The sequence below is a fragment of the Beauveria bassiana genome (assembly GCF_000280675.1).
Source record: "Beauveria bassiana ARSEF 2860 unplaced genomic scaffold BBA_S00012, whole genome shotgun sequence".
Lineage (NCBI taxonomy): Eukaryota > Fungi > Ascomycota > Sordariomycetes > Hypocreales > Cordycipitaceae > Beauveria > Beauveria bassiana.
Window position 1 is genome coordinate 626,076 of NW_007930847.1, and position 13,629 is coordinate 639,704.

Consider the following 13,629-nt stretch of genomic DNA (forward strand, 5'->3'; position numbering starts at 1 on the left):
ATTTTTTCCTCTTCCTTTTCTTTTCTTTTCTTTTTTTTTTTTTTTTGGTTTTTGCATTTTTACATTTTTGTGTGCATTTTTGCTTGGCTCCTATTGCTTCTTAATTGAGTTGGTTGATGTTGGCGCTGGATCAGCCTTAGTACCTCCTGACGCCAAGGCAGGCATTCAACTAACAAAGTACTAAGAATTCAGGTAACAAAAAGTATGTGGTGCCTGGCAATGTGCCTTTTCATACTCCCGAAGTTGTATTGGTTGGTTTCGTCTGGTGCATGTTCCGGTATCTGCATCGCGTCGTGTAATGCTACTCACTGCTAATCATCAGCCATAAGCGCTTGCTTGAGGCGACGAGCTTGAGGATCCGCGCGTCAAATACCTATGGATATTGAAGCTATGAGCTGTTCTTTTGACAATTGCTGACCCAATTGAGAACTGGTCTGGCTGATGTCTGTGGTTCATATCGAGCCTGGTGTTCTGGGATGCAGACTCCTGATTACAACGGTTGCCTCCTCGTCCAGTGGACCCTTCCATCTCTGTTCAGCCTCCGCCGACCAAATGTAGACTTTCAAAGGATGAATAGTTATGTTTTTGTCAATAGAAGAACCTCGCTCAAACAAGGAAAATCATTCTATTATGTGTAGAATACGTGTTATTGGGAAGCACATCATATGCGCGTGGGCCTCTGCGCCTCAGCCAATCCCACGAACGCGACTGAATTCCTGCATCTGCATTCGGCAACCAACACAACAACTTCACAAACATTTGAGCAATCATATGGCTCATTCTTGCGTCGCTCGCCGCATTCTAACTCCTGTTTCTGCCTATCTCGAGGGAGATTGGCGAACTTGGCATGGATTTCCGAAAAGACTTGTTGGGTGATGACAATCATTTCCAACTGCCACTTATTCTCGTGAGTCGCGAGGCACGCAGTGTTGCTCTGTCTTGGCTCGGTGAGCAGATAGGCTTCGTTTATTTAACCAAGACCTTTTACATTACGCAATCTCCAATTACATGGTGTCAAAAGCTGGAAGTCGCATGATCAGCGATACTCAGTGGTACGGCCGCTAAATTGATGCATCATACACTGCGGACGACAAAGGGGAAGATTTCTGTCATGAGCCCTCTGACCGAATGGGTGAGCCTGATATCCAGGGTCAAGACGTCGATGTAAGTGCTGATGTTGTAAATATTGACGTTTCGGAGACGCTTTTGATACAGAGAAAAGATATCGAGTGGCCGCCCCATGTGAAGAGGTTGTGAATGAATCCTGGTGTAGTCTTTGTGGTGCTCGGTGTGCAGCCAGATATTGAACAGGGTTCATTGCACTGGAGTTGGAAGACACTGCCGGAGCGGCATTCGCCTGATGGACAGTGAGAGTTTTGTATCTCAGCAGGGGTCTGGTATTGCTCGTGACGAGAAACTATATAGCAAGATTGGAGAGGCTGCTCGTACTGCCCTCAGCGCGCCGCTAAGAAGCTACAACATTGAAAGTCTGCAAGTCCGGCAAATGACCATATATCGAAAGTATTTAGGAAGAAAAGTAAATCTTTGTATTACATATTTAGTTTCATTTCAATCAAGTCCTTCAATGAACCCGGTGAGCGAAACCCCTCCCTAATAATTGTCGCAACACATTCATAGTTGCGAGATGGAAAAAGCGCAATCGCAGAGTCAGACACTGAAACGCACCTAGAAATGCACGGCCTCAATAGATTCTCTTCGCAAGACTTCCGCGTCTACGGGAAGCAAGAAACCTTGCTGAATCTGTTTCTGTATGGCACGGCCTGCAATGAGCCTAGTTTTCTACACTTTTGTAAATCACCTGCATCTTTTCAGGCGAAAACGTCCATTGAGAGCCTACAAAAGTTAGAACAACACCAAGTTGCTCTCACATGTTGGAAGGCACTTACCCCAGTACCAGTTTGGTCTTCCCTTTGGCGTCGCAGCCACAAAGGTGGCCAAGGGCGCATCACTGTGAACGGTTCTCACGCCCCCGACTGCATTGCCATATTCATCCCGCAGGATATCGTCACTTTGGCCAGTAGTGTCGATGGTAGCCCCTAGAGACGGACAAATATCTGCATCTTGCGTCCAATTTTCCATTGCCTCGAAAACGGTATGGTAGATGAACGAATCCGCAAATGTGCTCCATTCAGCACCACGAAGATCCGCAACGGACCACCTCTTTAGCTCGGCCGGCGACGCCCATCGCGACTCGCGGTGCGCCATACACGCCACCTCATAAAGTCGAAAGGTATCGCTGTCAGGCCGTCGGTGGGCGGTGCCGAGCATCTGGCCGCCGATGCCGCAGGGAAACCTGACAGATTGGAACTCGGCCTCGCCTACGAGTTCAATGATCTTGGCTCCGGGGACGTCGGGCAACGCCTCGCCGCCGGATTGGCATGGGAGAAAGCCCTCAAAGGGCGGCGAGCCGTTTGGAAGTCGCAAGTGGGAGGAATGCGTGATGAAGCGCCGCGTCACGCCGCCCGTTTGTGATAGGCCACTGAGAATGACTCGTTGAGCAACCAGACCCAAGGCTCCCGAACGGAGTGCATGTGATGCGGCAGTGAGGATTTCAGGAGATTGTAAAGTTGCGGGCCACCACTTGGCCTTGAAGTCCATGTACGCTTCTGAGAGGACTTCCTTTGTCGCGTCCGTGATGAAAGGGATGTTGGCAGCAAATTCGTCAGAAATCGGACCCGGTATAAACCGAATACCTTTGTACCTTTCGGGATCAACATTCTTAATGTTTCCGACAGCCGAGGTGGCCTGCGAATCCACCTCGAGCCATGCATGCCCTTGATCGGCCTTTGTTAGCAGGGCTCAAAGCTAATACGAGCAGATACAATTGACCATACCATTGCGCATTAACCAGCGACTTGTATGTCGCCATATACTCGTTCCACCCCAAAGATGAGACGGCTCCATGACAACGAATCCAGTGAAGCGGGAAGCATCGTCGGGACATCGCAGCAGCAAGCGGGTGCAATATGGCTCCCCGTACGCCTTACCACTTATCAAGTACTCCCTACTGGCATAACCATATTCTGGGAGCAAATCAACATGATAGGGCTCCAGAATTACCGATTGAGAGTCGTCAGTCACCGGAAGTGGCACGACTGCTGGTGTTGAGACGCGGACCACTGCAGTGATTTTTTCCACTGTCATCTTGAAAGAAAAAAAATGCTAGAACTGAAAGATGAAAGAAACAGTCTTTCAACAGAAGAGAATATGGGATCGTAAGTAAAGAGGCTCTAGGTCATAAGACGTGGTCAAGCAGGTTTCGGACACTGGATGAATGATTGTCCAATTCTTCATGCAGCCCTTCGCTGTTGCAGAGCTAACTAAAACATGGCAAGAGATCTGCGAAAGCGATCAGACGAGCAGCCTCAATTGAGATAGTATTGGCCCGTAGTTCGAACGTTACACCCGGAAGGACACAATGACGCGAGGAACATGCACATGCATTCGTGTCTTTGCGCCGGGTCGCCGATGTCTGAGTCGGATCATTTGCCGATATGCTGGCCGACTCGATGAATGCCTTGCTGAAGTCAATCCAAACTCCCGGAAGCAAGTAAGAGACTTGGAATCTATTGTCAGTGATGTGCAACTGCACCCCTGATGTGTTGCATCGCCATCGAGAGATCAATAGTCGGAAGGACTTTGCCGCTTTGGGCAGAACAGCGCATCCTTGAGGGCTTGGCAAACCAATACAACACGCCGAACACGCCGAGTCAGCTTGAAGGTAACGATACGGCATCATGGCCGGGTTGTTTCATTATTTGCAGCATTGAGTGGGCTAGGAAAAGCAAAGTGAGCACACCTGCCGACGGCCGGCGCTGACTCCCGCCAACTGCCGAGTTGGTACTCTGTACGGAGTACTGACTGGGTAAGCTGATGGGGGCCAAGAGGCTGTGGCGTCGTATCTTCTTTTCTATTCGTAATCTGCTCGGGCAGGCTATCACCTGGGTAATAAAACTGATCGCCGCTTTCTCACCAGCTCACCACCAAAAAGCGGCGAACAGTTTTGTCACCCACGTGGCTATCAGTAGGCTACGGCTGATGATGGCAAGGACCGTGGCTGAGGGCGTGTGACGGGACAACTCTACATGTCTCTGGGGTTGGTTGTCTGACATGCCTGACGTCGCAGTGTTAAACAGTGGCGTCGAGACATGGCGAATATGAGTCTGTCGCAGCGCAGTGAGGCTGGGTATCTAAGTTGCTTGCCACGCCCGGATAGATTGATTCTGGAAAGCGAGGAGAAGGTGTCTGTGCGTCGTCTGGGTGCAACTTGTATGCAGGGAGGATTTGACGTGGTGGTGGGGGCGAGACGAGATAATCACTGACTGTGATGGGTGATAGCTCAGACCGGAAAGCGAGAAGTATTCTCCTCTAGTTGTATGTTGGTACACTCCAAACCCCAAGTATTGGCAATTGGAATTGGATGAGCTGGGAAATGAGTTCGTATTGTCGAATTGAAACAGTAAGAGACCCTGACTTTGTCGGGTGGCATTGAGTGATTCGCCATGGCACAGCTAAAATTATGCAGCCATCGGCGATTCCATCGTGCTAGAGAGGTTTCTCTAGATCGGCTTCTAGTTGGAATGTCTCGCGTGCTTCATTTTCCGTCATGGTCGAGATTCTCAGTAGACATGATGTAGTGCCGGAGCCGTATTCACATGACCCGGTATTAGCGAAGGATGTAATTGTTGGTTTCACGAAGTCGTGGACGCCAATGGTCTCGATCTTGATGGATGACTCGGACGGGAGCCGAGATTAATGCTGGGTGCCGACAAGCATGCCAAGATGACATGCGGAGTCAAACGATATCAGAAGCCAAATATGCAAACTGGTAGCGCTGTGATGGATGAAACGGCGGCCATGATGAGAAGACAGCCGATGGTACTGTGATAAAAAAGAATGAGGCGATGGATTGCATGATGCTGTGACAACCTATCATTTTGACAGGGGCGCCAATCTTCTAACGTTACAGAGTACTGGGCTCCGCCCCAGCAAACGGGGCAGATGAAGATGCCGGTGCAATATTATTCGGCAATCTGTTGATAGTACTTTATCTGTTGCATTGCTTCTATTGCTCCAATTATTATTTGATGCATGTCCTTTACTATTTTTTATAAGTAGTTATTCTACCCACCTAGGTAGATAAATAGCGTCTGTTTGCTACCCCGTTGAGCCCTTGACTCGCTGGAGCCACTGAATCTGCCCACTGAATCTGCCCACTGAATCTGCCCACTGAGTCTGCCCACTGATTCTGCCCACTGATTCTGCTGGGGATGCCTCGCTTGCCACTCCTTGGCAGTCCTACGCGGGGAACCAAAAACGACCCGCCATCTCGTCCGATCCATCCTTCACCGTACTCACCCATCGACCATCTCCCCGTCTTCATCGCCATTGCGACAACCACACATACACGTCTGCATTCGCAGGCTGACTATGCATACCACCTTGCCATGCCCTCCACGAAACGCCGCTTGGCGCCCGACACAAGCAACCACGTCCATGCACCCAAGCGGCAGCGCACCGCTCCTATAGCGACGCCCACGTGCCCCCACAAGGACTTTATTACGCCCATCTCTGATGAGATTCTCGTCCGAATCCTCTCGTATCTGGGCGAACGCACCCTCCTCGACATTGGACTCGTCTCTAGACGCTTCCGCGCTATTGCCTCCGACTCCCAACTCTGGCGTCCGCACTACTACCGTCGCTTCATCCTGCCGCGTGTGCACCGCATACCCGGTTTCAAGACAACACGCGGCCCCTCGCCCGCAGAACACTTCACCGCGGGAAGTGCATCGGGTAGTGCCGCTTCCGCTGCTGCTAAAAATGGCGTCTCGGCATGGCGAAAGCCCGCCTCGACCAAGCGCTGGAACGCCATCCGCGAACAGGTCGTTGACTCGGTCGACTGGAAGAAGCAGTACCGTCTGCGCCATAACTGGGCTGGAGGCCGCTGCGCCGTCGAGCAGGTCGAGGTGCGCGACGCAAGTGAAAAGGCGGTTGCTGTGGCGCCACCGAATTGGCAGACCCTCATCAAGGTCGTCGAGGGAATCGCCGTCACAGCCGACTCAGTATCTGGCCTGCGCGCCTGGGATCTGCGAACGAGACAGACGATTGCACAAACATCGGTAGGACCAGACCACGCCACACGCCTGCGACCTACTTGCTTGGATCTGGATGATACACGCCTTAATAAAGGCCAGGTCGATGTTGCCGTGGGCTTCGAAGATGGCACCTCGGCCGTCTGGCGTCTGGATGCCCATCGAAATATCATGCGAATACTTTTTCGTCAAGAAAAGAGCTTCTTCGGCAGCCTGCTCTCAATCGCTTACGGGTACCCGTATTTACTGACAGCCACACAACTTGGCTTCATTGCCCTTTATACTTTCAATAACCCCTCCACGGACAACACCTCCGACGCTGGTGAAGATACCGACACAGAAGCGGCGCGGGAATTGCCTGCGCAATCAGCAGAGAATACAGATGATGAAAACACTATACTGCCAGCTCCCTATCTTCTCACATCCCTCAAGTCACACAGCACCCAAGGCCCACTAGCTCTGTCTCTGCGAAAGAGCTCGTCATCTGTCGTCGCATCCATAGCATATACATTCAACGCTGTTGGTGGCTGGTCCATCGGCATTCAAGATCTCGATATCCGCCCATCAGGCGCTGTGACTTCACGTGTGGCGACCTCTTTGCCTACACAACTTGGATCCAGTCACCCATCGCCATCTTCTTCGCCCCTCCAAGCAAGCAGCTATCGCTTCGGCCCTACCGATGACGGGACTGGACCCGTCAAGCTTCGCTACAGCCATCCATACCTCCTCGCTACGCTTCCGGACAACACTCTCGTCCTTCACCTATGCACGGCAACAGCCACATCACTCCTGATATCCTCCGGAATGCGGCTCTGGGGCCACACGTCGGGCATATCCGACGCGGAGATTACACCCCGTGGGAAAGCAGTCAGCGTCAGCACGCGTGGCGACGAGATTCGCCTCTGGGATGTGGAAGGCCGACTCAGCCCCCGCAGCGTTGCCGTCAGACCGCGACGGCAGGAAGCCGATGATGGCTTACCGACTGATGATGGGGCTGATTTAGCCACGCCGCGCACGCCGACTCATGCAGGCTTGGACGAGGGACGCCGCAACTGGGTGGGTTTTGACGACGAAGTGGTGTTGGTCTTGAAGGAGGCGAGTAACGGACGCGATAGTCTGGTACTTTATGATTTTACGTAACCAATGGCTCTTGAGCCTAATTTTTTTTTGGATACCCGCATGATCTAGACACAATCATGCAATTTAAGCATTTTAGTATATGGAATAGACAACAAGATTGCACTATCATGAAAGTTTAAGCAATCCAATATATGAAGCAATCCAGTGTGTGAAGCAATCCACAATATGGGAAGGACAATGACCATGAGTCGCTGACATGGGCTACTGCGCGCCGTGCCATGGAGGCGAGGTTTTAGTAAACTGAAACTATGTCGAATACGTTATTTAGAGCAAGAGCTACACAGTCTGCGCAGGCTTGTTCCGGTCTGCTTGGACTGCAAGGCAACTATTGTGAGCGGCCCTGACGGCAGACAGAGCCCGCGCTGGTCGATATCTCAGGAAGAAACCAAATTCGCACTCGACCAAAATGTTTCATGATGATAATGATTCGGTCTACTTTGATCATCTTTTTCCAGCTCTTATATAGGAGCAATGGCCGATGGAAATAGCATGAAATTAGTCGGCTTCGCGTCACAACAACACAGTCACCTCCAACCAAGGCGGAAGCGCCCAATAATATATATGTCTCTGAATCTGAAACGATTATAGCGACAAAGATTCATCTGCCAAAGGCTACGCTTATCCATTCACCAGGTTCTGACATTTTACAGGAATCAACATAGACCAAGGTGCCAGAGAATGTGGTCAGCCTGCCCAGCACCTCTTCTCATCATAGCCCCGATCATGGCCGCCGCCTTTGTCTACTACTTCTAGAGCCGGGCCCAGCCGGCACACCTCTGCGCCAGGAACACCAGCTCCCCATATCCAGCATCCCGCCCCCGATGCCATCTTTTACCAACAAGTAGCGCAATATAGAGGAAACTTCCCCAGCACTTTTCTTGACCACTTCGGTTCTCGCCGGCATCTACAAGAAAAGGCTCGTTGTCCGTCTCCGCCACGCACATGTCTTCAAATAAGAAAAACTCCCCAAAAGAACCATATATCTGCAGCAACATTCCATCTCGAAAAAAAGACCAAAAAGCCCGTGTTCAGCTGTCTCTACCCGTCTCAGATATCACGCCAACTCCGTGTCAGATGACCCTCCCCTCCTTCTCCCACCACACCACCACCAACCACCACCCTTTTACTTCCCTGGTGTCGATTAGATTTGAGCCGCCGCACCAAGAAAGAAGAAGGAGAAATAGAACGTGGGGTGTGGCCCGGGTGGCAGATGGACAGGAAAAGCGCGCGGGGCGCGGGGGACATCATCTGTCACTGTCACGACGTCGCATTCACCGCAACTTGACCGGGGGCGGGATGGGGAGGGGAAGGAGAGGGGCGTGTCTTTATTAGCCCGCAAGTAGCTCGGGATTGCCTAAATTGATTCCTCATAATGTTGCTTTTCGGCACCGATTGCCTTTTCCCCCTCCCCGCCTTCTTCAACACTGAAGCAGAGGGGAAAAGCGCAAATTGTAAATTGCCCGTTTATCCGATGAACTGCTGCACTGTGCGGGTTGACGCGCATGTCTTGCAGACCCCGCGGCAGGTAGGTAGGTGGTAGGCAAGGTACCACATCATCAAGTGACTAAATATGTATGAATAAATAAGTAAATAAAGTGCTGCTGTTGTTATCGCCGTGCGGTTTCTGGCGGAGAGAGTCGCGTCATCTGCTTCGTAATCACGGCAGCGTCGGAGAAGTACAAACGGATAAGATTCTCAAGCTAACGAGCGAGCGGAAATAAAGCGATTGAGCATCGTAGCAAAAGCCCCGAGGGTTGTTGACCTTGGCCTGGCCGAAATTCCAATGCCCATCATCAACGTCCGTTAAGTCCGTCCCGCTGCATGACATTTCAACTTGCGGTGACAGGTTCCAAAGTAAATGACATGCGTAAGCCTTTTGACATGGGTTCGATGGCCACAGACTAGCGCTGGCAACTGTTAGTGAGTCTGTCTGTGCCGTGAAGCAATTAGACATTTTGCTGAACCTAAACCAATAACACCACATAGGGTCGCGGTAGAAATGCACGACACGTCACTTACACGCAGTGTCGCCTGACCACTACCACGACAATTGCATTTCTCTACAAGCCTAGTTGCTCGCTTCTCATTCAAGCATGCCTATACCTACAAAAGACGTCGAGTCATCATCGTCCCATTCAATCATGACTAAATAAGCAAAGACGTCAGCCAATAAACTCGTCATTCAACCATGCCTGTACCCAGAGAGCCGTAGCAAAACTTACCCCAATGATCTAAACAAGCCCTTATTCATCGGCCCGCGTATCGTCCAGTCCGTAAACATGCCTCGTCGGATGCTGCTCCTCTCCGGTTCCGGCATGTAGGCTGCATCGTCGCCGCGGCGCCGCCACACCACGCTCAGCACTTCCTCGGCATCATCGGCGTCGCCTTCGCGCAGCACTTCCGCCTCCTCCAGGTCCCCCATCACCGTGCGTACCCAGTACCGTGACCCCTCGCCCGCGTCCGTAAACAGATAGCGATGACGCGCGTTGTGACAAATGTTCTCTATGACAGCCTGCACCGTCATCTCGGGCGTAACAACCGTGAAGCGCAGTCGCTTGACAATGGCGTCGCCATGGTGCCAGCCGGCCGCAAGCGACGTCACAAGTATCGTGCCCTCACGTGCTGGCCGCTCCGGCTGCCACGCCGGGGAGGCTTCAAGCTTGACGGCTCGGCCCTGTCCGCCCTGGAGCTCCAGCAGCAGCGCCCAGTGGTTGGGCGTCCCGGGGGGGATATGTAGGATGGACTCGGAACCGCGGGAGGTGCCGCGCATTACAGAGTCCTCGCCGTCCGAGTCGAAAACAGGGTCGTGGTCCGAGTCGCGGCGCAGCCTCAGGGGTGCCATATCAGCCATGTCGCTGTAACCGCAGATGCACACGGCGACAACATACGCGGCAATGTCGGTTTCTTCAAAGTTGCTAAAATTCCAGTGCTTATCCATGCTAGCGAGGTCCATCGGGGTTTCACCCATGGTGGTCGTGTAATAGTTTAGTCGGTTGTGTCTGTCTTGGCCCGCCCTGCTGTGTGGAGGTGCTGCTTGACTTGAAGGCTTCATCTTGCGGGCAGAACCTCTTTATTGGCAGTTCGGAAAAGGTTGGGAGTTCCATCGCGACCTGATTGTTATTGATCTGGGGGCTATGATTGTCAAACGCGCACAAGGTCTTTGTGCGTGCCGAATCATAGTGCGACCTGTACAAGAGCAGCCGCCTCACCAACGTGGCCGTGTTCAAATCCAATTGAGCCAGACAAAGTGCACTGTTCACCGCTTCAATTGACACCTGCCGCAACAAGCTGCTGTGTCGTGCAACGGAGAGCCATTGGGCTATTGTGTAAAAGCTATGAGGTCGCCTCACGGGATGGCACGGCATAATGCCAATGCAACGGCTCGCTTTAATATGCAGCGGGTAGAAAAGAGTTACACGGCTACTTTTGGCAGGAGTCTTGAGCGATGCAATTGGCTCTCTCAAGAGTCACCGCGGCTCTTTGAGGCTCTGAGATGTACAGATCAGACGATGGCCATATGCAGGTGTCGGTCTACGGCGGAGTCTTCCGGCGCCGCATGCACGATTGTCTAGGGATAGTTGTGCAAGAAATTGAAGCCAGTCAGTCTGATGATGAATGTCGCCGGTGACGGAGGGAAGAGCAAGTTGAAAGGCTGAACAGAAAGACGGGACAGAGAGACTGGGCTGAATTGGTGCGACTCAAGTTAAATTGCGCCTGTGCGATGCCGGCCAGAGGGCAGGCGCGTAGACAGCGTCGCACGAGCAGTCGCAGTTCAGCTAGCTCCAAACGCCATTGGGCTGCGATGACTGGCAAGGCCTTCCTTGTACCAGTATGGTCCTGTCCAATAGGTCAAGGCACCATTCGTCCATCCAGCATCAGACATTGTATGAGCGAAATATTGACCTTGTCACTGGCAGCAGCCACGACAGTGCGAATATTGCACCTGTACACGACCTCGGGCCAGGAAGTGTTATCGATATGCCCCTCCATCAGAAAGTAATTACGTAGTGACTCGGAGCAATTACCCCTCTATTGATGTCCCAGGATGGCTCTGGTCGTCGGCGCAACACCCACTTTGCTGCAGGGAGATGGATAGTCCAAAGACGTGCAGTAGCCTGAGCATGGCGCATGGGCTCCAAGTTGCAGAACGGCAAACGGGACCCTGATGGGACTGATGGGACTGATGTGAGGGGAGGGATATGAATCCTCAGATTCCTCACGTATGATCCCGGCCATACGTTTGGTCCGTGTCTTTCCCTCGTCTTGGCAGCGCCGCGCAGCCATCCAACCGGCGGCTAGGCTGAAAACAGGACTGGCGTTGACCCAAGGCCGCACCTCTCTTTTTTTAGTGCCCGCATTGCCGCTCTACTGTGCGAGTTGCAGCCTGTCTGTGTGGTCGTCGGTCGATTGACGGTGGGTAGCTTGATGCTCAAGTGGTGCCTGTCCTGGGGTGGGTGGGTGGCGGACCCTGGGTAGCATGCCTGTGACTCACACTCCATTGTTGCCTGTTGGGTAGGAAGCGAAGAAATAGGCCAAAGAATTGACAGCAAACCTTAATGCAATTGACTTTGCAAAAAAGACAGGGCGTTGGGCTTGTAATGTAGCGCAGACTAGCAGGTCTAACGAGTCTCGAAGAGCCAACGGTGGCGAGCGAGGCAGAGGAGATGACGTAGTCACGAGGACGCCTTGAAGGCTCTAGAGGAAGGGCTGGGTCGGCTGGATGTCGTACGGGGTATCATTGACCAATGGTCGTCGCGGATGTACACAGTCGGTGGTGGTATTCGGCATTCATCTGGGGTCGTGTTTACTTTGCCTAGTAAACCGATAGGAAGCGATTGTGTCTCGGACGAGTTGGACATGGTTCAACGGACGCGACGAAAGGCCTGGGATGCGTTCGTGCAGAGGCATTGGCCTGTAAGAGTCTGCCGACGGTGGTGCAAAGCTGGGAAAAGCCTCTACGAAGCAGAGCATTTGGAACAGACCGAGGCACACTGGCCGGTCGCAGCGGTCACTCTGGTCGCTCTGGTTGCTCTGGTCGCTACGCGCTACCGCATCGGTCTTGGTGCGGATGTGAAATTAGCAGCACGGTGTGAGGTGGATGGCGCAGGTGTGATACTGTGAATGAGCAATTGGGGGCGAGCGTGTCCGTCGGGCGCGTGGCCAGCCAGAAGTGGCGAGTGGCAGGCTGGCAGCTCTTGAAGAATTCAGTCAAAGGGAGCCTGGAGGGGGTGTGTTTTTTGAAACGTTGATGGGCTTGTTGGGAGGGCGGCCATGTGTGATTGGTGCTGATTGCTGGTGATTGATGTCTTGTGTAGTGGTGACTGGTAGATTAGGCTTGATCGGAGCCCATCTAAGGCGGTTGGGCAGCGACGTGGGTGTGGGTAGGCGGCGTGGTGCAAAATACTGTCTCTGCATGCCGTTATGCTTGTATCTGGAAATAGAATTGGAAATAGAAAATTCCATTATTATCACAGTGGGTTGTTTAAAAGCTTGCTTGGCTAGCGATTGTGGCGTGTCTGCCTGTTTGTGACTTGCAATTGATCCCTAGCATCAATTGATTTTAGCGAGATGTTGGCGGAGCGAGGAAGCCTCTGGATCGATGCTGGTTGTCTCCTAGTATTCTCGCATGTAATGACGACAGATGACGGTACCATTGTCCGGTTCTGTGGCCATTTCTTCGGGTGATTAGTGTTTTGCGCATGCTCAACTGGAGACTGGCCAAACTCATTCTCCGCCGTTGGCGACGGCTAGCGTAGATGTGGCCCATGGCGGTCTGGAAATCTGGGCTTGGATAGTGCTAGACACAGTGTCGAGATGGAGGTGTTTGATACGGTAGGGAATGGCTGTGATGGTGTGGATGGCGTGGAATATGGGTACGAGAGGCGACTAGCGACCAGCGAGGTTTGAGGATACTGGGCGCGGATATGGCTAGTCAGAGCACGGTTACAGATGGTGCGTGCTGTGTGATTTTGGCAAGATAATGTGATCATATGTGTGGCCGGATTTTGCGAGTAAACAACAAGAGACAAACGGACGCATGAAGACGACGGCGGCGCAGTGTTGATGATGGCGGCGCAGTGCGTTGACAATGGAGGAGGCAATGATTTGCAGCAAGCAAGTAAGCTCAGCCCAGCGCGGCAGGCGGTCTAGAGGTAGGTAGTGGTTGATGATGGGATGGGGCTGACTGCGCAGATTTACAGTGCAGGTGGAATGGTATACGCTGTAAATCTAGGCACTGTAAAGTGCTACAAATTTTTGTCTTTCAACACGGAGTGTATCTAACTTCTGAGCGACCGTTTAATTATTTGCGCACGTGGAATCAATGCAGAGATATGCCGCGTGTGAGAGCGAGCATGAGAAACGGTGTTTGATGCAG

The 13,629-nt window shown here is 52.3% G+C and overlaps 3 protein-coding genes across 3 annotated transcripts; 1 reads left to right on the plus strand and 2 right to left on the minus strand.

Moving 5' to 3' along the window:
• Positions 1 to 1,792: 1,792 nt before the first annotated feature.
• BBA_05089 (putative signal peptide-containing protein) lies at positions 1,793 to 3,165 on the minus strand (the record flags this gene model as incomplete). Its single annotated transcript, XM_008600186.1, has 3 exons — positions 1,793 to 1,854; positions 1,908 to 2,795; positions 2,856 to 3,165. The coding sequence occupies 3 exons, from the start codon at positions 3,163 to 3,165 to the stop codon at positions 1,793 to 1,795; spliced, it is 1,260 nt and encodes a 419-aa protein (XP_008598408.1).
• Positions 3,166 to 5,291: 2,126 nt separating this feature from the next.
• Positions 5,292 to 7,253, plus strand: BBA_05090 (F-box domain-containing protein; the record flags this gene model as incomplete). The annotated part of the gene is made up of 1 exon (XM_008600187.1): positions 5,292 to 7,253. One exon carries the CDS (start codon positions 5,292 to 5,294, stop codon positions 7,251 to 7,253), a length of 1,962 nt encoding a protein of 653 aa, XP_008598409.1.
• A 1,354-nt stretch (positions 7,254 to 8,607) lies between these two features.
• On the minus strand, positions 8,608 to 10,221 carry BBA_05091 (uncharacterized protein; the record flags this gene model as incomplete). Its single annotated transcript, XM_008600188.1, has 3 exons — positions 8,608 to 8,817; positions 9,273 to 9,291; positions 9,476 to 10,221. The coding sequence occupies 3 exons, from the start codon at positions 10,219 to 10,221 to the stop codon at positions 8,608 to 8,610; spliced, it is 975 nt and encodes a 324-aa protein (XP_008598410.1).
• Positions 10,222 to 13,629: the final 3,408 nt, after the last annotated feature.